The 27,984-nt window shown below is 38.3% G+C and overlaps 1 protein-coding gene across 1 annotated transcript; it reads right to left on the bottom strand.

Moving 5' to 3' along the window:
- Positions 1–19: 19 nt before the first annotated feature.
- Positions 20–27,541, bottom strand: PKNH_1121700 (ubiquitin transferase, putative; the record flags this gene model as incomplete). Its single annotated transcript, XM_002261358.1, has 1 exon — positions 20–27,541. The coding sequence occupies one exon, from the start codon at positions 27,539–27,541 to the stop codon at positions 20–22; it is 27,522 nt and encodes a 9,173-aa protein (XP_002261394.1).
- Positions 27,542–27,984: the final 443 nt, after the last annotated feature.

Here is a 27,984-nt window from a genome sequence, read left to right as displayed (position 1 = left end):
CGCGTTGTGCATGCTAGCATCACTCCCCGTACATGAGCTGCATCTGGTCATGCACAACGTACGCGTCCAAGTCAATGGCCGTGCAGTTCTTAATAGCGTAGAGGAGCCTCTCCTTCAGAATTTCCAAACTAGAATACTGAGGCAACAATAAGCGAAAGCCGCACGTAACGGCGGTGGGTAATCTTTGGTCCGTTTGGCTCATACTGTTATTAGGGTTGTCAACATCTATAATCATATACCAGTCATTCTTTGTCGTGGGCAGCCTTGATCGTCCTGAAACAAATCTTAGAAATGATTGCAACTGCTCATTTGTAAATTCTTCCAGTACTGCAAAAAGCTTATCCTTTATTTTCAAATCATTCGACCAAGTATGCGCTTTTAAAACGTCCAGGTTTATTTCTCTTTCACCACAAACCATGTGCTCCACAGTGGTATATTCATATAACAACCTTAGTCTACCCAAAGGAATCACAGAACTGAATCCTTTAAGTAAATATCTCAACCCTTTGGATGATTCATTCATTTTACATCTAGTCATTAACCGGATAAACAATTCTAAATTGTCAAAATTAATTGGTATGTTGGCTCCATTTTTTATCAACTCGATGGAATTTCCTCCAGAGTCTTCCGTTATGAAGGTGATATCTCCTAGGGATTGCTTCAATTCTATGTTCCATCCATTGGACCTTTCGCAGTTTACCATTTTCAGCGTTTTCAGCATTTCCACAGCGACGAAATCGTAATCACATAAGTCCTGCAGTTCTAGTGGAGCTCCACATATCTTCTTCCAAATTATTGGATTGAAACATATATTTAAAGCCGATGCTATGCATATGCACATCCCCATAATTCGACCTAATGATTCATACATGGCTAATTCCATTGCGCTCATAGTTTTCTCATCATACTCTATGTTCATATGTTTTTTCCTCAAATCATTACATTTTTTATTACCTTTGCTATCTTTGCAATTCTTTTTAAAACTATCCGAGTGCATATTTTTCTGGTTCATTTGGCTAGCTATGATTTTTTCGTCATTTTCCTTTTTTTTTTTGTTTAATATTTTGTTCAGGAAATCATGTCTCGTCTTCAGAGATATGTTGTTCATAATTTCAAGCACGTCGCTGTCGTATCCAGAATTTTCGTATGACTCACTTTGGTCGCCTCTATTTTCCACATGTAAGTCCATCTTATTGTCTTGTTCAATTTTTTCGAATGTAACGGATTTTTTTGTGCCAAAGAGGTACATTTTATCATTGTTCCTGACACCACAATTGGTTACCTTCTCTCCCCCATCTACAGTAAGCCTATCTCCGGGCAACTCCTCACTGTTGTTGTTTTCTTTACCCTCTGAACTTCCACCTCCACTGCTGAGCCTAGTATTCTCCGCATGTTCCCCTGTAGAACACTTACAATGGTAATTGTCAACATTGCTATTCCCCTCTTCATTTCGCACGCTGTGTGGTGATGGTGGTGGTGGAGGAGCAGAAGAGGTGCCCCCTTCCTGGATCCCATTTGCATTTCTGTTAAAACTTTGGGAACTATTATTCTTATGTCTGCCAGTGTCTCCACCATGACTACCTTCCTCCTTATCGGTGAACCTTTTTCTAGAGTCTGTCTTACCCCCCGAGGAGTCTTCATCATACAGGTTCTGATCTTCCTCATTTTGTCCTTCCTCCTCATCCAAAGAATCATTTCTTTCTTTCGATTTATAACCCCCCTGGTACATACTGCTGTGCGATTTGTGTAATTTCTTCTTCATATTTTTTATCGAACTGTATATGTGTAGTATCTGCCACCTAAAATTTTCCAAATTATCAATCAGCTCTATTTCTCCAACATAATCAGTTTCTTTAACATGGTAGGAGTTAATTCTAGGATTAATGATAACGGTGTCTTGGCGCCCTCCCATTGCTTGAGTGTAGTTAGGGCACGGAATGCACAGAGGAAATATGGGTAAACTTTTATCAGGGGAGTCTGACAATTTTCCCATAACTTCTCTCGAAATGGAAGAAAGGAATTCATGAAATGGACCTCCAAAATCCGTTGCTCCTTCTCCAATAAATACCACCATGAATGGTCTATCCCTTGGCTTTCCTCTTAATTTATGGGTATCTATGTTTAGCAAAGAGTATGTGCTTTGGTACCACATTGTGTGTGCAATATTTTTCGCAGTTGCAGCCATGCCTCTGTCTATTCTGAGCGTTAAATTGGATTTCTCCGAGTTGGGGGAGGTAATATTTTTCAAACACTCCTTCCACAATTTTAAGCATGTGTCATGTTTAAGCAACTTTTTAACAAACAGGTAAGAGGACAACTGTACGGGCAAATCCGAAGAACCCATCGCTAAAACCATTTTATTGGAAGTGTAACCATTTTTACAGTGCCTTATGCAGTCTGCTATTGATTCCTCTTCAGCTTCCTTTTCGCTCTCTCCACTAGTACAGAAGTTTCCATTTCCGTTACCCTTCTGAAATTTTTCAGAATTGGCCCTAACAAACTCATTATCCACGCTAATGTTTCTGCACTCTCCTTTTCTCTTCGAGGGGCCATTTTTGTATATCAATTCCCCTTCCTCTATGATGGAATTATTTTTTTCATTGGAATAGCTGTTATTATGATCATTTTTCTCGCACTTGGCAACGGCCAAATTGTTCCATTTGTTCTTTCCACCTTGTTCTACTTTTGACGCTGCGCTAGTGACGCCCTCTTTGGTGTCACTCTGATCGTTCAGTCTGGTGGGATCTTCACACAGATCCTTTCTCTTACACATTCTTACACACGAGTTGGCACTTTCTACATTGTCACTTCCTGCACGGTCAATCACTTGAGAATCGTTCCTAGTCTCGATGCTATCAGGGCTGGTTCTCACATGCGACATTAAGTAGCTGTCTGCCCTTCCCGTTCCTCCATTTTTCACCTTCACGGAACTCCACGGTAGAAACTTATCCTCGCCCGCGAAAAAACATAAAGGACATTCCAAGGTGCGCAATCCATGCTCCTCCAGATGAATAACCGGCTTGTTAAATAATACAGCTGTAATGGGTAGACAACTCTCAAAGTACGTATTAAACTTATTCAACAAAGTGATACGATCTTGAATAATTTTCAAAAACAGGTGCTTATTCTTTTCGTATATGTTGCTTTTGTAAAAATCCACAGTCATAACCATTTTATTTTTGGCTATATATCTTACACATTCATCCGAAAGCACAAAATATTTTTTGAAATTCGGAGGAAACATTCCATATATTTTGTAATTACTTTGGTATACAATTCTCATGGTAAAATTATGAACCTTTTTTATTTCCTCAATGAAGTCATCCAAGGACATGTTTATTCTCTTCCACAATTGTGAATTTTTACTTGGCAATTTTTTCCTTATTTTTTCCATATCAAATGCGTGGTATACAAATAAACTTATTTTTTCTGGAGAATCCATGTAGCTACTTATCAGGTCGTATATATGTAAGACATAGGTGTCAAGTGTATGCGGCCAAATTCTGTTGCATTTTTCCCTTATCATGTCATGATCACATGGTTTGGATATAAATTGCAACTCACACATCATATCATATTCATCATCCACTATTTCCTTTTCATCGTTATACCCATCGGGGTGGATACTTCCATCCAAAGAATTCTTCATATAGTAATGACCAGATGCAGTGGAAATGTTCCAGTTATGTTTCTTCGAGACACTGTTCAACATAGAACGTTTTTTGTTCTTACCATATCTGTTGTTTATTTTGTTAAAGTGATTATTTTCATCGATATAATTTCTTGCCATTTCATTTTTGTTTCTACTAAAATGGCAATGTATTGAATTTTCTCGATCCTCCTCAGTGATCAAATCATTCGTATTTCTCCCCTTCTTATGACTACCCATTTTGGAAACTTCATGTGGAAAATGCTCCTTCAAAGGGTTGGCATTATTGTTCTCCTCTTCGCAATTCCCCTGCAAAATGAAGAGGGCATTTCTCAACTGCTTTCCATACAGGAATTGGCTCTTTTTTCTATTACACGTTGCATTGCTATTACTCACTTGATGATTATCTTCTCCATCTCCTATGTCTACCTTGATAGAGCTCATCGAACTCTGTTTTGTCATGCTGTGCTCCGCGTTCACGTCATCTCCGCTGTGCATAAATTCATTTCTGTTGTTATTACCACTATGATAGAAGTTGGATGGGCTGCTGTACGGGGCATCTTCTGGGGTTATTTCTTCCCGTGCATTGCTTTCATTGTTTGAGGCTCTTCCAGTACTAGACATGGTAATAGCATTAGCACCCGTGCCTGCCGCACCGTTTGTCTGACCGTTCATTCCGCCGCTTGTCGCCCCATTTGGAGTGAACTCTGAAGGATTAAGCCCCTTGCTCGAATCGTTCACGCTATTATAAATGTCGTTCGAAATCTTGAACAGAGGGATATACTGCTTCGAGTTGGCCCTGTAGGAGGACCTATCATACGTGTGGTACTTTCTTGACTTCCTTTCCTTCGCTACATTGGCCTCCTCCAATGTATCGTACGCTGAGTAGTGGTGGTCCTCGTACCCTTTCATGTTGCCTCCATTTAGAAAGCACTCGCTTATATAATTCTTATACCTGTCTCTCACGTCAGCAGGGTCATTGTTGCACATTAATCTCTTGTTATTCTCATGGTAGAGGTACTCCTTCAACATATTTTTGTTTGAACAAAAGTCGTACAGTAAAGCATCTCTGTTTAAATTCTCTATATCGATATTTTTAAAAATATCGCTAAATAAATGCGCATCGTACATACCATTTTTCAAAAAGGATCTCTTCTCATCGACCATATTCATGAGGCTAGTGTACAAGAGCAAGTTGCTTCCATTCTGTAGAACCTTATCTATCAGATAAGCTGATTCTATCATATCTTCTTCATATCTGTAAATTGTATATGAATCTGTTACCCATTTTATATCATAAAATTCGTTGAAAATACCGAGTCCTTTTAGTAGCTTCTTTTTCCATTCATCATGCGTACTCGTATTCCACTTCAACTTGAAACTGTTAAAGATGTTAGCGAAGCTATCCACCTTGAGCAGAATGTATCCTAAGTCTAATAAACTTCGACAGTTTTTAAAATTTTTCTTCAAGTCTATATTCATAAAATATTTCAACCTTTCGTCCAGGTAGAAGTAGTCAAATAATTCGAGAAAATTCTGAAAACTCCTAAATACATCCTCCTCACTCTTAACCTGCATTAATGTATTTTTCAGTTCATCAAATTTAGGAATACTCTTTGCATCCAAGTATCCATTATTTTTAAATATGTCCGAAAAAACACCTGACTTGTTAATAAATTCGATTAGACTTCCTTGTAGATCTTGATAGTTGAACATATTTTTCCTCGTGCTGGAAAATACAAAATATTTTTTTTTCATATTTTTTCCTTTGCAGTTAGTATCCTCGTTGCGAAGGTCTTCCTTACTTCTTCCCGCCTCTTGTGTCATGCCATTTCCCATTAACTTCTCTTCTTCGTCTAACATGAACTCCACATCTGTATCGTCATATGTACCATCACCTCGAGAATGGACAATCAAATGGTTCAGCATGTCATTTTTCTCTTTGCACAGTTTGCCTTGTCCTGATAGTTTGTATGGATCATCTTGACTATAACTCTCCCGTTCGTCTTCGCTGTTGCCTTCCTGGACCGATACGTACTGACCATTCCCGCTTTGTTTGTTGTTCAGTGGTTTGCGGGTCAATTTGTTTCTTCTCACCGCGGCGACCCTCTCACCACGATTGTTACCACCAACGTCGTTATCACCACGGTTTTCCTGATCCTCACAATTTTCTGCATCATTTTCGCGTATGACTATATCGTTCAGGTTCTCCTTCCTTGAACAGATAGTGCCTTCGCCCATAGGGGGCAAATGATTCGTGTCACCGCTGTCGCTGCTACCCTTCCTGTCGATCCGCTCATATATCGAACTCATGTCAACCTTATAGCTGATTGTCTCTTTCCTCCTCTGCTTTTCTTTTTCCAACCCGTTCCTTGGTTCCTCAAAGTGTTCGTCCTTCAAAAAGTGAGTTCCTTTGGACAGACTCTGCCTTCCATCCATCGCATGCGTCTTCCCATCAACAGTGCAAAGGTTCGATATGGACATATTTCTTGACGAATTATCGCAGCTATAGTATTCCTCGTCTGTCCTTCTTCCTTTCCATTCATTATTATTCTGCTGATAATGGCCACACTCCACCTCATCGTTCCATCTGCCAACCTCCTTGTAACTCCTATCGGTAACTAACTCTTCTCCTCCAATGACGAAGGAGTTTATCTTCACGGACGAGTAGCTATTACTTGAATTCTTTAAACATATGGGAAAGCCTATAACTACGGAACAGTTGGAAAGCAAACCGGGGATGAGGTCCTTGTTGATATAACTCTTCCTGTCCTTTACATTACACTTCATCGATAACTTCATCCACATTTTTAAGATAGATTCAACTTTTTTATTTTTAATTAAATTTTTATGCACCAGATCTTCCACAGATAACCCTTTTTTGTTCATCAGACTCATGTCGGCCCCTAATTTTAGTAGCAGCTGCACCATCTTCGGGGTACAGTTTTTCTTCCCATCATCAGAGCACGGGTTGAGCAACACCCTATGCAATGCTGTGTTCCCCTTGGCATCTTTTTTATTTATCTGCACACCATATACACACACTAACATACTCACGATTCTACTGTACCCATAGTGTGCAGCAACCATTAAGGGGGTTTCCTTTTCTAATTTGTGACAGGCTTTATTAGGGTTCACTTTTCCTATTTCTATTATTTTCCGCACACATTCTTCACATCCAATTCTGCAAGCCAACATGAGCGGGGTTAAATCCTTCTCATATATAATATTCTTCATAGACGATACAAGTTCACATGGAAAATCTTCCTGATTTATTTCGTAATGCTCAAAGGACACCTCTTGCTTTGTTTCATCTGATTTGGCTAGCAAATCTGGGTTATACATTAGAATGGAAGCTACATTATCACAGTCATTTAGAAGTAGACAGTTGTATAATTTGATCATATTGACATGGTTCTTTATCCGCATCACTGTTTTATTTTCTCCATCTTCTGTAACATCCTCTTGGTGGTTCCCATTATTACTGCTAGTTTCCTTATTAATTCTTTTCTCCTTACTTTTCATATTATTTGTGCCACAAGTTCTTTTGCTACATTTATTTTCGTTGGAGATGGAGTGTACGCACAGGTTACTCGTCTTGGTACTGTGGCAAGGGTTGTAGTGACTCTTCATGTACCCATGTGTCGTGTCCATTTCGTTAACATAATCCTTCATGTCCTGCTCATTCTGAATCTTATGCGTATCCATCGACAGGTAGCCCTTCTCATTAGTACCATTTCGATACTTATTCACATCCTCATTTTTCGTAGCACCAAAATCGTTCACATTCCCGTTGCTGAGGTTGCTAGAGTAGGAACATTTGGACGCACTTCGAGGAACTTCCATTTTTGCTTCCTTAATTTTTTCATATGACAAATTCACCGCAGAGTTTCTATAATTATAGAAAGTGTCAAATTTAAATCCAAATTCATATTTTCCATTTTTGTAAAATAAGAGACTTTGAAGGTGCGGATCAAATTCAACACACAAATTATCGTTCGACTTAAATTTTACTACTTCCATTTCACACTCTTCAATTTTTTCCGCTGGAAATTCTGACACACAGAGCGGTAGATTCAATGGGCATATGAATTTCCCATTGTTTGTCCATAACCAACGATACCCTCCCCATAAAATGCCCATCGAGTTTTTCACCTCATTTGTACTGTTCTTGTCATCATCACATTCTTCAAAGAGGACCGTGCAATTGAAAATAAAATGCTTCGCAGGAAAAAGAGCTTCGTATGAATCCACACATAATTTGAACTCCTTGCACCCCATGTAATACATAGAGCAGTTGCCCGATTCGTCCATGTGTTGTATGTAATTGTTGTAATCCTCAACGTTGTTCGGATCGTTCTTGTCCTGCTTGGGGGTGTACATATTGCTCGTCGTTTTGTCCCCACTAAGGGTGCCACATGGATCGTGTATATTACTTACGAATGAATAGCTATTTCCATTCATATGATCCTCCTTGCAAAATATTTTGTTACTATTAATATATTTCTTCCTCCTGTTTGAGTCGTTTATGTTCTGTTTTTTTTCATCCAAAATGTACTTTGCCTTCCCTTGCGTGGCCGTGTCGTTAATTTCTTGTATAGAACTATACTTTACATTGTAGGGGTAATCTTTTTTCATTTTGTTGAAATTGTGAAGCCTATATTTTATGTGCAAATTGGCATCATTACCCGTGGTGAAATAATCATTGATATAGTTGCTGTGCATAAAATTCCGTCCACTATTTTCTGCGATCAACTCATTGTAGTAAGATGTGTAATGGGTTCTATTCATATCATTTACATCGTAGTAGTTTCCCTTCAGCCCCACATTGGCATTCAAAATTTTCTTCTTCCCTTCATTGGTCTTGCTCCTATTTGTCTTGGAATAATTATGTGTAATGTCAAAATTGCTCTTTCCATTCATTCCTACATCTTCATTTTTGCACAGCCTATTCAAATGGTTGTGCAGATTCAGCTCTCCCCCCTTGATGATCATGTTAGAGCTTTCCTTCTCCATGTCTTTCCTTGTACTCGTTTCCAGAATCTTCGCACACGTTCTCTGTATGTTGCTTATATTTTGGACACTGTCAATATCCTTTCCATTTTTATGCTCGCAATTATTGAATCCATCTAAATCAATTTTTCCTATTTCTGTTTGTTTATATGAATTGGCAACGCCGTAGTAATTTATAACTGGTACACTTCTTACAACTGTGACATTTTCTAGGGTTAGAAAATTCCATTTTCCCCCCTGCACATTTTTGCACTGCATAACATTCGAAAACTTTACCGGCTCGCTTTTAATTTGCATATTTGGTGTTAAAAATAATGTGTTCGAAAAGGGTTCACCAGTGGGAAAGTGATTAGACCTAGAATTATAATAATGTACTAATATTTCATTATCCGGTTGTGCTATTATGAGGGGCATTTTGTTCTTTTTCACAGATTTGGTTGAAGATCTACTTGCCCAGGCGGCATCGGGGAGGACGAAGCACGTGCGCTTCCACAGGTTTCTCTTCCAATTCATGTTCATATTTTTCGTGCATTTATCATTGCTATATTTCTCCTTGTGTACATTTTCGAATTTAAAGTAAAAGTTGGTTAGCGGAGACACGAATATCTTTTCATTCGTGTCAATAAATTTTAAATGAATTGAGGAACTGATAAAATGATTATCCTGGAAGCTGTCTAATTTTTTATGTGCCACGATGCGTGTTACCTTGATCAGTGGTACGAAATTGGTCATCTGCGCCATGAACTCTTTTCGGAAAATTAGAGTGTCATTTGAGAACCACAGAATCTGCTTCCCAATAACCTTCACTTTTAGGATAACGTTATCAAGGGAGGATGCATTATTGATCATTGATGGATTGACATTTTCAACATGACTGTCGAGAAATAACCCCGTGGTCTTCACCGTCCCGTTCGCAATGTTCAGCATGATGGAACTGTTCACCCTGTTGTATGCGTCATTTGAATTCACTGCGCTCACGACGGATAGCGTCTTCGAGGATGAAATGTTGTTGTACCCATCGGACACGAGATACTTGTCATGATTCCCTCTTTCATTTCCACTTCCATCATCGTTTTCATAGCTGCTTATGGAAAACCTCTTACTGCCATTAACCCTTGTGTTTACTGCAGAGTAGCTCAAAAGATTCTTCCTAATTTGCTCAGTTTCCTTTCTATGGATCGAATCTGCTCCATGCGCACCACTAAATTCATTTCCCCTTTTCGAGTACACCTTCTTCTCCATACATTTCGGTAAGAAAGAAGCATACTTTAACATTTTTTCCTCCTCCAGATCATTTTCTGCGTAATTGCTATAACTAATTAGCATATTATCCGTAAGTTTGTGAGAATTAGTACTGTTTCCGTTTTTGTAAAATTCTCTATTGACTGACATCTTGCAGTTCCTGTACCTCTTCAATTCGTCAATATTTGGTTCATCCAGGCTGTGCGATTGCGACGTGTCTTTTCCCCCTGAATCGTAATTGGCACTCACATTCAGTAACCCCACTTCTATATGGACCAAGTCGCTAATTGGTACCACTGCTCCATTCTGCTTATTCGATACACCAAGAGAAATGCTAAAGGAAGAGTTGTGTGCACCTGAGTATATTTCGGAATCTCCCATTAAAATGAAAGCCTGTGGTAGGTTACACAAATCAACTAGTTCGATATGGGAACCCAAATTGACCCTTCCTACATTTTGCAAATCTAAGTCCTCACTTAACGATTTCGATTCGAGGAACAAGAATTCTTGAACCTTGTTATGCTTAATTTCTTGTAAAACGTAGTGAAAATCATTGTCTGCGCTGAACACAATCGAGGGGTAATCAATATTCTTTCTGGTGACATGCTTAAGTTCCTCATTTTCCTCCTTCAGTAAATGCATGATTCGATCTACCCTGTGATTGTCGCATCCAGTAATTTCCTCCTTGTTCGAACTGTGATAACGCTCCTCCGGGTATTTCCCCCCCCCTGGTGCAGAGCGCTCTGTTTTTTCCTTCGGTATTAGGAACATATCCTTTATTTTCAACTGAACCACATCTGCGTTTGGACAACATACATGATGTATTTTTTCATTAATATCAATTATGACATTGGCACAAACTTTCTTGCTCAACTGCAGAACATTGTCGACGAACATTTCGGGGTAGTTTCCTTCGTATGAATCATCTAGAATATCTTTTCTCTCCATGGTATTTATAATTTTATTATTTTCAGCAAAGAATAGGTGCTTGTTTTTCTCCCCCTTGAGTGTACTACTTCCTTTTTCTTCATTCTCCTCCTCCTTACTGTATAGGGAACAAATTTGGGCCTCCTTTTTAATGGAAAAATCGCACAAAATATTGGAACTTTCATTTGGATCTTTCCTCAAGCCATCCGACAGGGAAGGCGATGCTCCAAGGTTCGACTCATCCACCTGGTGATATTCCCTGTGTCTGTCACATTGCCTATCACTTTGCCTATCACTTTGCCTATCACTTTGCCTATCACTTTTCCTATCACTTCGTCTGTCACTTCGTCTGTCGCGTCGTCTGACGCTTTTAGCATACACCTTTGACACGTGATCCACCACGTATAGATAAAGGCAGTACTGCTTAAAATTCGAATGCACATGCTCATCGTGGTAATCCAGGTTGTTACACATATCGGCCTTCTTAATGTAGTACGCAGCACAAGCGAAGTAATGTATAAGCAAGGCTGCGTTAATCTTCAGAGGGCTGTAGGTGCTTTTCTCTTTATTTTCAAACAGATCAAAATTGGAAAAATTGTGGCCTAACTTCTTCTCATTCTTGCTACTAACAACAGTGCTATTTAAATACAGTGGGTTGGGAGTTGTAGGCGTGTTACCATTATTACAAGAATTTACCGTTTCCGTGTTTTCTTGCATACTGCTGTTATTCGCATTATTGGAAGAGATATTTGGGCTTGTCCTGTTGGTTATATTTAAATTGTAGATAGTCTCATTACTAACACTACTGATTCCGTTGAAATTATTATTTATCATCCTGTTATTTGCTGAGTTTTGTATACAACTCAGGATATCACTGATGTTGTTGTTTAGGTTGTCTATAATGTTGTTCACATGCTCGTTATTATTTCTAACATTGTTGTTGCTGATATCGATGGGTTTGTTTTTGTTACCGCTTCCGCCTTTGTAACTGTTTTCCATATTCAGGTTCAAAATTTGGTTAAAAAGGGAGGACCCACAAATATGCACACAGTTAAAGAGGTAAGACAAAAATGCCTGGTAGTTGCACTTCACCCGTTGATATTTCTCCCTAACAGTGATGTATCGTTCGTTCTTCCTTTCCGTAGTGTTCTTATAGTCATTACCTTTCAAATCATAATCGTCGGCCAAAGTCTCCACTTGAACGCTAAACTGCGTTACCATATCAATGTCCTGCAATTTCTTGTACTTCTTATCGCTCCGACTATTTTGTAATATATACGCTACACAAGACCAGTACACCAGTCTGCATGCGTCTATGCCAATAAAAGTGGGGAGTCTATTTCCATTCATAATTAACCCAAAGAGGGAGGAAACTGCCAAGGGAGTAACACAGCAAGATCTTACTCTCGATGGACATAGGGGATGCCTAACAAATGTATCCAACATCCAGTGCGCGACATGAACCGACGGAGAAATGGCATAGAACATGTCCACCTTCACTCTCTTTTGAGACACGCTCTGAGCAATAGAACCAACTAAATGGTATAACAATTCAGATTGTATTATAAGTAGAAGCTGATCTACTAACTTTTTATCATCCCAAGTAATTACACACTGGTAGAATATCCTTTGCCACCCGAACAGGAGAGAACTTTTGCAACTGTTCTCGTTAAGCAACTTATACACATTTTGTTTCATCCTCGAGTTTCTAATTTGCCCTTGGTATTCTTGCCAATAATCCTCTTTCCTAAAATCTTTGCTTCTACTTAGGTAATAAATGCATATGCGGAAGAGGTACATGACGCTAAATAGGTTTAACATCTCCTCCTTATTCTTCAACGCACCGTTAATCAACTCGGATATGTTATTTATTTTGTTCCTTCTGCTCTCACTACTGTGGTGCTCCCTTTCCATGTTCAAACCTTCGTATCTATCATCCTGCGTATACTCCCCATCTTCCTCTGTCCACAAAGCGCCATTCTTATTTACATCAGAAGGGTCATAACCAAAGTCACGCTGGCTATTTTCCTCCTCCATTTTATCACCAAGCAGATTGTACACTTTACTATTTGGTTCGTTATTGAACATCATGTTAGTTTTGTCTTTCCTACATCCTTTAAGAAAATTTTCATTTCCCCTAGATCCCCTTTTCACACATGTTACCTTCATAGTCGTATCAATATTTCCGGAAGTGGTTTCCCTTGTACGTAAATTCATGCAATCATTGTTGAAGGTGCCTACATCTTCTCCAACCTTCGCACCTTCATTCATTCTTACTAAGATTTCCCTCAGCTCGTCCATAAACAATTTTGGCACTAAGGATGCCATAACGCAGCTTAAATCGATTAGATACTTTTTTAGTAACCACCCTGCAAAAAACTTGGCCGTTTTTCGTACTATTTTGTTGGAAAAACTCGAATTGGAATACTCAAAATCGAAAAGGGTACTCTTGACGCTGCCATTATTTACCTCATGAACATTTTGGGGGAAGCATAAGGAATACCTACTTTGGCTGTTGAAACAAGCTACCAGATTAAGGAGGTAGATCCACAAATCGAACGTGTCGTTTTGTGTTATGACCTGCTGGTTCTTAATTACCGGAGTTCTTATGTTAAAGTATTGGAAAAAGTCCAATGGAATTCCACAAATGGTTAAAATTTCTAAAAGGTTTACGTGTTCATTTTTCGTTCCTTCCATGTCAAAGGTACTTTTTCGTTCTGGAGCATGGGGGGGCGTACAATAGGTATCTTTCTCATCTTCTGAATATAATCTGCAATTTTGACTCTCTTTTTTGTCCATGAAGCTGCCAACAAAGGAGGAAGCAATCACAGCGGCAGGTTCAGCACTGGTGTTTTGTTCTTCACCATGTTCTGGACTTCCCGTTTGAGAAACTGTCCTGTTTCCACTGTTAAGGAGATGCTCAACGTTCACGGAGTTGCTCCTCGCAAAGTGCACTATCAGCGAATCACTTATGCCAATATCCACGAAGAAAAATACCTTAATAAAGCTTAAGAGCTTCTTAAAAGATCCATACACATTTTCATTCGGCTTATAGAACCCATCGGAATTCATTTCCAGGAGAGTTCGTAACAAAATGCAGCAACACATAATTGCCTTGGTTCCAATCATGCAAAGGCTATATTCGAAAAAAACATTTTTTCTAACCTTATCTGAAAAGGAAATATTCTTAAAATCTGAAACCTTCTTGTCTAAGTTCCTGTCTACCCGCTTATCTTTCGTCATAAGCATTTCCTGATTGTCATTACTTAAAGCACTTTCTTCATGATCTTCTAACGATTCATTTTCTTCGATAAAAATTGAATTCATTAAAGAGTTATCATTATTGCTGTTGGCATTTCCTGAGCTTACAATATTGTCCATACAGCCACAATTATTTATACTCATCTCATTTATCGTATTTGTGCTGTTGTTGCTGTTCTCATTATTCACCCTATTTTCATTGTACGAATCTGCCGCTGTTTCAAGAACATTCTTAGAATCAAATTCGCTTAAATTCTTAAACCTCCTCTTAGCCTTCCTGTTGCTTTTGACTCCATTTGTACTGTGTTTCGCCTTGCTGACCACGGATTCCTTCTTCTTGTGTAATTTCTTCGTAACAAAATTAAAAATCGCGTGCACAAAAACATCACTGCAGATGATGTCTACCAAATTGCAAAAAAACAGCTCCACACATTTTCTGTCCAAACTATACGCTACCGAATTTTTTAAATCGGATAAACTTGACAACCAGGGAAGTTCATCAATGGTGGAATTATTTCCATCCGAATTTTTATCCTCAAATTTTTTTTTCTCTTCTGGGTTTACATTTAATCCTAAGACACATATGATGGACAAAACTTCTCTGATGCACTTGTTTATATCTAACACCCCTTTCCCCTTTTTGTTGTAAACATTTATGTAGAGAGAAGAATTTTGATTCGTAACATACAACTGATCACTGCTCTGTTGAACAAATTTGTCAATCTGTGATGCATCGTTTCCCAATTCCTTTGACTTTAAATGATTAATTCCTTCTTCTGCGCCATTTGCATTTTTGCTAAAATGAATTATATTATAAGTGTCCCGATCGGAAAGAGTGAATTCCTCCGTCATATGAACCCCTTGACTATTACCTTCTGGTGCTGCATATTTCTCCCCTCTTGTGTTACTGAATCCCGAATTGTGCGTTTTTTTATCCACATATTTGTTCGTTATCTCATCCAGGAGGTATTCCCCCTTACCAAGGTTAGCAGAACCTTTATTTCTTAATTCCTCACTCGATTGAGTGTTTAGAAGTGTCAATTTAGGGCCTTTTGCTTTGTTATTAAAATGTGGAATATTTCCGAAATTGCTAACGCTTGAGAGGTTCTCTCCTAATCGATCCGTAATTAAATAAGCTGATGAATTCTTCTTCAAGAATTCTGCTACATTAGTCAACGTTGTATTCATTCTTATTATAACTTCATGCTTCAAGTCTTTCAATATTTCATTGTCCGAATCAAGAATGGATTGATAAAGTTTCACGGATTCGTAGAATTCTTTCTTCTTCAGTTTTATCTTTTTTAACTGCTTTTTTATATTCTTCTTATTATGCCCAGTAATTGCATAAATTTCGTTCAGATATTCTTCGTCCAAATTTTCCCTTTCATTTTGGGCATTCCTGGACTTCCTACTGTTGGGGTCTACGTACTCCATGCTGAAAGTTGGACCCTCATATACAATCGTCATCGGATCTTGAAAAATAAATATTAAGTTCATTCTTCTTTCGAATTCGATTTGTGATTCTGCTTCGAATAGCACTTCGAGGACGGATCCGATGCTAACCCCTGAGACCATTAACTCGGTTCGTAAGCATTTCTGATTTTGCTGATCCTCCACATTAAATTTTACGCTCAATAAATCACCGAGTTCATACTGCACATTGGCCGCAAACACGTCGTGTCTAAAAGGAGGACACATACTTGTGCGAAATCCAACTACATCATTTCTGTCAAATACTTCGGACACATTGGACAAAACGCATTCCGCTGGGGCAACGGTCACGCCGAAGCGCCCTCTCGTCTGAATACGAAAATTTATTATATCGTTTACTTCGTTCGGACCAATATTCAAAGCAGGAAATGTCAGTGGTGCTAGGCATAAAACGACACCTCCTAAATTTAAGCCACGCAACACTCTCAAAATTCTTCCTTCCATGTTAGCTTCAAAATCGTCTGACGGTCTACTAGACATGAAAAACTCAGATTGGGGCAATTCATCAAAGGGATGGTTCCTGTACGATACCCTCGGTATCAATCCTAATATATCATTGATGCTGTTACATTGGGAGTTCCCTTCATTATTCGCCGTATTTAGATCCATCTGGTAATTCACAGAAATGTTCTCCTTCGAACATGTATTTACTGGTAACTCATCATTTTGGCAAGTTTCATTTGCACTGCTGACACCTTTCCTCTCATCATATTCTTTAGGCGTCGATTCGGTACTACTTTCATGGGGGATTTTCACCTCGCTGTTAAATAACTTTTTCGTTTCCTGCAGGATCAACTGCTTTGGGAACATCTTAATGGAGGGCAAACACCTCAGTAAAAAGAACCCATGAATCTTACTCTGCTTATAATTTCTCATAACATTCGTATCATAATTTTTAAAGAAGAAATTAGACATTTTCATATTCGTTCCTTTATGCCTAACAGAACTTCCATTGTTCAGATTCACCTTCGGTGATGTAGCCACGCTGTTGTGGGCCGCATTGCTGGAGCTCCCTTTCATCGTAGCAACGGTCGTTGTTTTGATCTTCCCCATCTGATTCACCGAAATATTTTCCTGATTCATTCCATACATTTTTACCATCTTCCTATCAAAGTAATTGTTGAAAAAGACGGTGATGTCATCTGCGTCGTTAGGGGATTTCTTAATACATTCCGTGATCAATCTGTAAAAATTGCAATTTATGTTTAGCTTATTCAGCTTCTTAAAACGGTAGGTAGGATTATCCTGCCCGAAGAGAAAGCACCTTAGAAGAGTAACCGCACCTGTGGGGGAATTCTGAACACAATTTATCAAGGTGTACATAAAATCAGTTATCATCTTCTCACAATCTTTCACTTGTTGCTTTGATATTTTTATATGGCTAATTCTGATGTAGAAGGATCCCTGCTGATTCTTTGTCAAGTCATTGTACAGCTTGACAATGTTGCACAGTTTTATCAAAACTGACATGATCATTTTTAGAACAGATTCTATGAGGCTCTTTCTTTGAAGCGAATAAAACTGAGACTTATAATCGGTGTAGTTATTCCCATATTTGTATTCTTCATTGATATCCTCCGAAATGTTATTACTTGCATTATTCCTCACATATTTTGTTCTACTTTCTGAGACAACTTGATCTGAATTTTCCCCTTGGCCATTTTCACCAGACACTAAGATCCCCCATAGGATTGTTTTTATCAAATTCCAGCTTATCATTTTTAGTTTCTTATAATTCACGTTATCTTCCTGATCATATGTACTCGTATTGATGCCCGTTTTGCAATTTTCAGAAGGAACACTTTTGTACGAGCAGTCGTTATTGTCATTAGGATGGTCATAGTCGGTGGAGAATTTCCTGCACTGGCAAACGTGTTCTGATGCATATTCATAATTCTTATTGGTGTAATTTTCAAATCGGCTTCTTTTTCTTACTGAGTTTATTAACTCGTCCTCCTCGTTAGAAACCCTCTGCAGTTCCTTTCTTACCAACTCTTTTTCGTTATCTACTGATTTGTTCTTCCATGATGAATTGGCTGTAAGGCTGCCACCACACGGATCTATGCACTCTATTAGCTCCTTGTTTATAATAATTCCCTTCTTTTTCGTCCAAATATTTATCACGTCATTCACATCGTTGTTTATAGAAAGTTCCAGTTCGAAATTATTCTTTTTCAGGAAAGACCTCACAGACGCATCATAATTTTTGTTGATGCATATTTCTAGCTGCACATCTGATATCGCTTTGGCATTACCATAAATGTTATAAACGGGGTCCCCACTGATAGACCAGTAACATGAGTTAGACTCGTCATCTACGCATTGGAAAATATTTCTATTCGTATGTTTAATTGATCTATTCACATTCCTTAGCGGTAGTGTATAATGGGGGGAATTGCTATACTGCTGTGTGCACAACGCCCAATACTGCTTTCCGTGCGTGTACTCCTTCCTTATTTTAAAACCATTCAAGTTCTGCAAAATCCTTTTTTTGTTTACAGACACACCATCATTAACCGTTTCGTGGTACACAACAATGCCAGTAATTACATTGTCCAATATCACTTCATGTTCGTGCTCATGTTCTGAAGAATTGTAGTTCCTCACGCGCAACACCTTTTGTTTTATTTTCATCTGCTTTTTCTGTACACGTTCTGAATGTATATATCCCTTCACGTCGAGCGGATTCTTGGTTTCCTCATTGGCTTTGCAACCTTTCTTGGTGTAGGTCATTTCGCTGGAATTGATTTTCCTAATATTCTTTAAATTCTTTCCAATGGGAAAAATCTTAGAATTCACATTTTTAGAAGATCCTGTTATGCATTTGTGGCAATGAGAACACATCACTTCGACTACAGTATTATTTGCATCCATAAAAATTGCCCTTCTATTTCCTGCTATGTTTTTTTTCTTCAAATTCTCACTGTTTATGTGCACTTCCCTAAGGAGTGGCTGGCAGATGGTCAACATATGGTACAAGAACGGGACTACATATCTGCTATCATTCAGGGGCTTCACTCGTAAGCATATTTGCAAAGCTATCAGCCGAAGCACACTTTCAATCCACAGAGTATTCATGGAATTTTTTATAATTTGCGAAAAGCTAGACGAATTTGATAGCATTTTGCGATTGTATCTTAAGTACCATATACATGTGCTCTTCGTAATATCCGTCAGCGTAAAAGACAACGCGTGCTCCATCGGTTGCGTGAACCAGTACTGGTGCGAAAATTGGCTCTTTACATTTAGACCGCCACAAACGCTACTACCCTCACCCTTTCCACCTCCTTCATTCATCTGCGTAATGACGTTTTTCAACGGAGAGGCGTTCCTAAACTTTATCGTTATAATGTGCAACAATTTTAGAAGCATCCAGCCATAATTTTGCACGGAAAAGAGAGACGGCTCGATGTTGGAAATCACTTTATTATCTTCGTTGTAAGTACCTCTGCTGGAGGATGGCACGAGCAAGTCCAGTATGACAGGCCACTGCATACTTTTGGCGGATTTCTGCCTCCATTGCTCAAATATCCCCCTTTTCCTCTTATCATCTTTATTATATTTCTTATTTGTTTCGAAATTCTTGTACTTCCTTTCGTCTCGAAGCGTGGTAATTTTGCCATCCTCATATAGGGCGATGCGTCTATTCTTCTTGTGGAAGGATATGCCCCTCTCCTTTTTATTTCCACTTCGTATGTGCGTTTCAACTTGAGGTCGCTTCCCATCTGATATACTTTTCTCGTTCTTACTACCCGCGGTGATATTTATAGTAGCATTGTTGGTATTATTCACATTGGAATAATTTGCACTAGCGGAAAAATCACTTCTGTCTACGCTCTTCTCACTACAGTTACTCTTCTTCTTTCTCTTGATGTCATCAGAATTTGAGTTATATCCCTTTTGGGATCGCTTATTAGGGCATACATTATTATTATTCTTCTTCTTCGTGTTAACTATAGGGTTTTTAATACCTCCAAAAATTCCTGCGCACAGCATAGACTTTAAGCTCCTACTGATAAGGTAACGACACAAGGTGGTTAGCTGCTCTATTCGGATAATATTCAAAACGGTGTCAAGGTCCATGTCGCTAATTAGAAAGCTTAGTATTTCCTTCAACTGCAGCAAGTCCTTCGAATCGACGCTCTGATCCATGATGCTGTTAACATTTACGATTATGTCTGTGTCCACATCTTTCGAATTAACCGGGGTGGTGACTTTACCTCTAAAGCTGTCAAAGGAGGGGAGGAATTCTTTCTTTTTCTCACACCCCTGCTTCTTCTTCATTTCATCATGGTACGCTCGCATAAAGTCTTGCTTATGCATGGAGAACATTTTTTTGGATTTCGAAAGACCATTACATTTATTATGCTGTACCTCCGACATGTTATGGTCCGATAGGTTTTCCTCATAATCCAAAATGGAATTGGTATACTTCGTCACGTAAGGAGCGTTACAGTCCCATTTGCTACCGTTGTTGCTGTTTCGACTAATGAAGTCATTTTCATCAAATGATTTGGGAGAAAAAAAATAAAAGTCAGATTTGCAATTTACCATGCTTGAGTTTAACTCTTCTCCAGGAGTTACATCGTTACCGTGGTGAGAAATAAAATTCTTCATCAACCTAGAATCTTGCCATAAGGCTCCCCCCTGCACAGACTGCTTTATGTTATTCTTGCCATGTTTGGAATATTTCATAATAATAGAGTTGTTCGAATTATTATGGTTCCTTTCACATAAGTTGTAATTCATATAAAAGTTCGACTCGTCATTGTAAAAATTGGCACTATCACAACTTGGACAACTGTTAGAGGAATTCCTTGCCTTGTTGTTACAAACGTACATATCTAGCTGTTTTGCATTATCCCCGTTCTCCTTGTCTGGCTTACCATCTCCATTCTTGCAGTCCTTCAAACTAACATTTCTTTTATACGTTTTTAACAATCTTTTCAAAAGACATAAATTTTTTGTCGTCCCTTTTCCGAAAATATTCTCCGTGCTAAATTGTATACATTCCAATTTCTCATAAATATTGTTTGGATGTCTAAGGATATGATCAAAATAGGTCATTGATGAAACATTAGTTTTTAATGAGCTGGCAAAGGTTGGCATGGTGGCGGCTTCCTGTACCAGGTGAAAGTCACTACGATCTGAGTATATCTTCCTAGCTGTAATGGGGATGTCATATGAATTTCTTCGCATAAATACAAAGTGCTCATCCCATCCGTGTGAAAAATTGTCCTTGATAACTATCGGGCATAAGCCATGTGGGTACGTATTAATAATCCATTCACACTTTTTTAAAATTTTATCAATTTGTTTTTCCCTCTTCCTTCTTATTAAATCTACTCCTGATTGTTCGCTACTTCTGTTGCTACACTTCTCTGTGTTTCGTAACACATCGTTCAGGTAGTTTAATTCTTCCTTCCTCAAATTTGGCGAAATGTATCCATCCCCTTCTATATCTGACACTTGTTTCTTCCTACGCTCCCCTACACTATTGTTGCATAGAAATTCATTCTCTTCGTCACTATTGGTAGAGTTAATGCTCCGCTGCTTTTTATCTAGCGCACCCCTCCTATCGTCCACAACATCTGCAATATCCCCATCGTCCACTTCATCCACTTGGTCCAACTCCTTGTTGTACAATTCGAGAAACTCCATACCTTTGTCATTTGTTTTCTCTTCGCTCCACCTGGACTTTGAAGAAAACTTACCTTCGATACTTTTCCTCTGATGTTGTATTTGGCTTTTCGATATCAGATCAATTACTCCCTGCTTGGCCAAATTGCACGCTATGGTTATTTTCTTCATTTCTAGCGCCTCAGTTATGAGGGCACTTTCCTTTTCTTCTCTACTGCATAGACCACTCTGTCGCTCATTCTCCATGTCTCTCCCTTGGCTGTGGTTATAACCAATGAGATGCAAAAACACCGCAACAAAGGCTATTTGGGCTGTTTCAAAATTTTTGTGAAACACCTTGTAAAATGTGCCAAGATACTTTACAGCATCTTTGTCATTATTCATCAGTCTCTTTAAAAATTCTACGTTTGTCTGAGCAGACATTTTGCTTGATTCATTTCCCGCGAGTGCTTTCTCCCTTTCGGTGTGGCTGCCAAGATTTTCCCCTTCAAATTTCTTCGCAGAAATTACTTCTTCTTCCGCGTACATCGTTTTGTATGTCTTCATGTAAGACTTTGCCACAGACTTAAGCTCACTCATATTAATTTCATTGTTAGACCTATTTGTTAATAAACCTTTAGGGGGGGCCCCCCCTTCCTTAATCATCTCCTCGTCAGTCATTTTCGTAGCCGATAAGAAGCTAGAAATGCTCTCGGGTATTATGTAGTGATTGAAGAGGTAATTCTCATAGTCACACACGGAGCAGTCTGTAAGCTGTAGCAGAATTGTTCTTATGGCCTTCTCAAAATCGTAGTACTTGTTCCTTTTTGATGAAATGCGAATATATTTTGCAGCATTGATCAGAATAAGTGGTATGGGATAAGGGTTCGCACTCATCAAGCTTTTCCTCATATTCACATATATTTCATACTTGCTCACATTGTCTGACATAACAGTAAAAAATGTTAAGAAGTGAGTGGCCAAACTTGTAATGCTTATGGAACACTCAGCAATGGGGTGCAAAGTGTCCTTGTGCACCGACATTTCGAAGGACAGATGTCTAGAGGTTAACAAACCCTGCAATGTTATCTTTAAAAACATAGGCCATATATTCAGGGCCATTTTTAACGATAGATAATTCTTCAATTCCTTGATGTAGGAATATCTGTTATTTTTCTTATCCACAAAAAGGTTGGTGACATATCCAAGACAGGGTATAATTCCGCTTATGATAAAATTGCACGCTTGCAGCAGAGTCATACTGTTCGGCTTAATCATATTTTCACACAACTCTAAAAATGATGTTTTCTCAGTTAAGTCATTTCGGATGACCTTAGACCCAAATATGTATATGAATTTGTGTATCCCATTCTTCTCGTACAGGTAGTGATAAGAAATGCTCGAAAGGACGCGCATCCCCACCCCCAGCATTATTTTTAATATTTCCTCCAAAAGGGAAAATATAAAGTTGAGTTTTTTGGAGTCATTCTTATATTTAATTATCCTCTTCCTCAGGTGCTTAAGCTTCTTCCCATTTTTCATGTACTTTTTCTTTTTGGAAAATTTATACATTATGCCATTTAGTAGTGTTTTGAAGTTATTCGAGTCGCTATTCGCTTCATTATATTCTTGCAAATTTTTTCTAATGTAGAATTCATCAGATTCGTCCGAATTGTAGTAATACTCAGATAGACGCGTGGATCTACTCTTGCTATTATGAGATTCGACGGAATTCCTCTGATTTCTCCTGGCATCCACATTATCACCATTTATGCTCTCCAAACTGGTTTGAATGAAGTCGGAAAGGTCATTTTTGTTTATATATATGTGCGACCCTGAATCGTCCGAATGGGATATGACATCATCCAGTAGACCATGTTTGGGGCTACTTACCAGTGGAATCCACGACTTTTTCTTTCTATCACACTTGGCATACATTAAGAAATGCTTATTCTCCATGTCTAGTGATGATCTGCGGCTAAGGAAACTGGAATACTTACTGTTACAGCTGCTTCTATCTTCCACCTCATTGTTCAACGTGTCAAATAATTGGTTCTTCAAGGCGGATGATATGTTGGATCCATTTGTCAACATGTCCCTGCGAACCGATTCGTCTACTGATTCGTCCTCTTCACCCGCTTCGCTGGTATCCCCCCCCAAGTCTTCCACCTGCTCCATTTCTCCTTCAGCCCATTTTGCATTCCTGAACGGAATCGTGGAGTTATGCTTCCTATCATCAGCTTCCCCCTCCTTAGCCATTTCATCATACGCATTATAGAACGGAATGACCGGCTGGTATAAAAACGTTTTCGCACTTTCATATTCAGTTGCTATGGTCAATATGTAAGTCGTCAGCATCAGCACAATTCCCCGCAAAAAAATAGAGGCCACTTCACTAGCACTGCTCACATGATTGTTCTTGTGCTTCATCCGATTCAATATTTTTACACAAAAATCAAGGTAACCAGAATTCGCACAGCTTTCATTTCTCCATTCATCTTCATAGAAAGAACACAACTTGTGAATAATGTTGCACGCTTTATTCTCCATCAAAAAATCACTCTCTTCGTTGTACTGTACAACGGGTACATTTATTGCATCATTCGTTTGATGATTTATAAGAGAAATTAGCTCTTCGACGAATATTCCAAAGTGTGTAGATTCTATGATCCTACTCTTGGTGTTCTTTTTTCTCTTCTCATATCTCTCAATTTCGTGTTTATTTTCTTCGTAATACTTTCTCTTCTTTCGTTTTTCTCCCCTACTTCTATTTCCATTCCCATCATTTATGTTGTCCACATTCGCGTTGTAGATGGTCGAATTAGACGACGCTGATGAGGATGTGCACGAGTTCATATTCGTAGTATTTACATAATGACCAGTTGTGCTTAAGTTCATTTTTTTATAAGAAACGCTTGAACAGTTGTGATAAGGTACACTTAACATCCTTTTCATCATTATTTCCAAAATGCCCTTGTGTTCCAGAGATTTTAACACCTTGAGTATTATCTGCGAATCAAGGCTGTTATTATCAGAAAAGAACTTGAGCAATTTTGAGATTGTTTCTATATGAATCCTCATAAAAACGTTGCTTATAATTATTTTATCCGCCTCTAGTAGTATCTGAAAGACATTTCTTCTGAGTAGCCATAAACTCCCATTCAGGTCCAACTCCTCCATTTCGTAGCATTCCCTTACGCAGTAATCATCCCTCCCTATAAATGGACTCTTCAGTTTAATAATTTTCAAAAATGACGTAATCAATCTTTCCGATAGAGAGTAAAAGTTCTCGTTATTTTCTATCCTGCTATTTTGCACTTGCATGTTGTTTTTCAGATATAACTTTAAGATGCTCAAGGCACAGATCTGTGAATCGCATGTTTGGTTCCATTCGTACAGGTACTCTCTATACATTCCGACATTATCCTTTGCTTCACTTGTGCAATGAGTTGCCTGATGGATCGGGTAAACCTCGTTCCTGCCATTATTCTCATCAGGGACAAGTTCCCCCCCAGGAAATGCACAACCTTTAGCCAATTTGAACAGCTTCCTCAATATTTTATTATTATTTTCCGTACACTTAATTAGTGTCTCAAAGGTGTGAATATCAATGTTCTTGTATAAGGTGTATGAGGTTTCCTTTTCCATTATCTTCCTATAGTCGTCGTCATTCCATTCGCAAAAGCGATACATGTAACGATTCAACGCAATGGACACCTTATTGTACAGTTCCACTATGTTAAGCGGGTTTCTGAGGAGAAAGTTTCGATTGATGTTTGGGATTAATTTTCTGTTTACTAATTCATCCACGAATGCAGAAGACCAGACACAATCCTTTGGAAAGTCAAAGACGCACGTTCGTGAAGTGTACACCTTGAGCTTTATATTGTTATTTATTAGTATGTTGTTATCCAACGGGGAGTTCTTCTTTCTTATACTTGTTGTTAGTAAATGCCTTCCATTGGAATATATTACTATTTTCCCATGGTCGCTTTGAAAATCGCAAGTACCCCCATCATTACTGTAACACCCTTGATCAATCAATATGTCAAATATGATGGTGTTCATGTTCGTAATGTCGTACACATTGATCAGTTTATTCGCATTCTTAATCTGGCTCTTGCCCCTCTCATGATTGCTTACTTCACTGTTATTGATACTACCAGTGTGGTAAGCACCCTGCTCGTTATGCCCTCCATTTGATATTTTACTCGATTTATCATAAGTCTCCTTTTCATTTTCTTCCTTTTCCTTCGCGAATGATTCAGCACCAGATGACTTGATCAATTTGGTGTACATGTGATTCTGCTGAAAATTAATCTCCAAAAAGTTGTATTCTTTTTGTTTACTCACGTTTTCCTCTGAACTTCCGTCTGTGCTCTCTTTTTCACACCCCTCGTCTTCCACAAGCTGAAATGTTATCTTACACTTTGAACCAAGTTCATCCAACACCTTTATCGAATTGTCAATTTCGAAGGAGACTGCCACTTGAAATATGTACGATCCATAGGTGGGCAAAACGTTACTCGAATATTCACATGGCTTGGCAATATCTTTCAGGCACCTCTGTGGATTATTGTTTATTTTTAAAAACATAGGATACTGTAGGGAAAAGAGTTCCAACAGCTTCAGCGATTCATATTCGTGCAACGGAAATTTGCACATTAGCTTGTTGAAGTCTGTGTAACTGGAACAAAATTCCTTGTTACTATGTTCTACACCTACTACGGTGCTATCCTTTTTCTTTTCCTCCGACTTGTTGCCAATGAGGAGGTCTCGATCATTATCAACCTTCTTGTAACAAGACCTTATTTCACATCGCAGGTAGGGGATAATAATATACTCCGCGAGGGTGTTCAAAAAATGCACCAAATATTTTAGCGAGTTCTCATACACCGCTATGGTTAAAAAGGTGTCCACTATCTTCAGCGTGAACACCAAGTCTTTATTACAAATGGCATATTTTAATATCTCCGTGCAAATGTCACTAGTATTATTGTACAAGTGCAATGGCAGGAAGGAGTAATTCAATTTATCACCTGGGTTGAAATGGTTATATGGTGCTTCTTTGCTGCACATGTGGGAGTAGTTCTTCTTACTTTTGTTAAGCAGTTGTCTAAGAAACAGGTATATCTCTTCGTTTTCATTTTTAAGAGAGTTTATCCCTTTTAATATAATTTTAAAAATGTCGTAATTGTTCACGCTGTAAACATTTGATGAGACAACCGCTGCGCTACTACTTGACTGATTCTTATTTAGGTTGAAAATTTTGAACACCATGTCCTGCACTATGGATGTATCATCCAGTTTGTTTAGAAAATCCGATTTTGTGTTAGAGCAATACTTTTCATAATCCGGAGAGGGAAGCATTTCACTTATTATTTTCCCCGTTTTAAACAAAGGAGCCTTTATGTTATCACTCATGGCATGCTCAATCATGGACTTCACCTCCGAGATTGATTTATTCTGATGATTATATATAGAATTTCTTACGTTTTCCAAATACTTCGGCAACAAAATAATGTTGTTTGTCACCTTTGAAATGTTTGTGAAGCTTCTACTTTCTGAATTCTTTGCCTTCTCATTTTCATCATTTATGATGGCATCATTCAGACTAATCATTTTTAAAAACTCCTCATATTTTTTATCCTTCCATGATGTACTATCCATCTGATTCAGAACGTTGTAAAGGTAATCTCCATATTCCTCCAATTCGTCAAAAGGCTCGATCACACATTTTTCGTCAATACATTCTTTGTCCCACGCATCTGCGTTATCCTTCAATTTGAGCGTTTCACTTATTGTAGCATCATGAACCTTTTCGTCATTTTGAATGCTGCTTTTTTCGCAATTGTCCAAATTGGATTGCTTCTCCACTTTGACAATGTCCGCTTTGTTATCTGCAGGAGTGTCACTTTTTTTGAGAGACGTAATGATGAATTTGATCAGTGTTCCACATATGTGATGGTAATATTTCCTCTTCTTTGACTCTAAATAATTAATGAACTTTAAAATATCCTCTTCGCACTTCTTGTTCTTACTGTGGTTATAATCACTAAATTTTAGACATCTGACGAATTCTAAGTAGACCTTTGCTTTATGTAACAAACGCAGAATATTTTCGTAATTACCTATCACCCGGGATGATGACTGCAGCAGAAGGAATTCCCCATAGTTGCTAATGGATTTAAAAAATCTGGTTCTGCTTAGGACGACGAACTCAGAAACGTAACATTTATTTCTGTTCTGAAATTGGTCAAGGATACTCCTTAATTTTTCCGAAATAAAAATTTTGTCCTTTTCTCCTATATCTTCGCACAACGAATATAATTCATTCATTTTTACTTCTGAATATGATGCACAATTAAACTACGCTAAGGATACACACATATATTGACAAACTACCCATGTGATGGGGAGATGGACGCAAAACAAGAAAAAAAAAGAAAGAAAAAAAAAAAAAGACACACAAAAGGCAATAAAAAACGTTTTAAAAGGGAGAAAGAGGAAAAAAAAAAAAAAACGTCGGTTGGTAAGACTCATAGAACAAAGTATAAATCTTCACCACATAGTTACAAATTGTTTAAATGACGTGTTAAAATGGGCACTATGAGTGTGAAGGGGGGGGGGGGTGAGCAAAAAGCTTCTAACTAATAATGTTACACATTATTATACTCCCTTAATTCAAATTTTCAGGGATGTGTGCTTCCTGGTCACCCCTTGAAATGTTTAAAGTGAAGGAATTAAAAATATATTGAAAAAATAAACAACAAAAAAAAAAA

Source organism: Plasmodium knowlesi (genome assembly GCF_000006355.2).
Source record: "Plasmodium knowlesi strain H genome assembly, chromosome: 11".
Taxonomy (NCBI): domain Eukaryota; phylum Apicomplexa; class Aconoidasida; order Haemosporida; family Plasmodiidae; genus Plasmodium; species Plasmodium knowlesi.
This window is presented reverse-complemented; position numbering and strand designations above follow the sequence as displayed.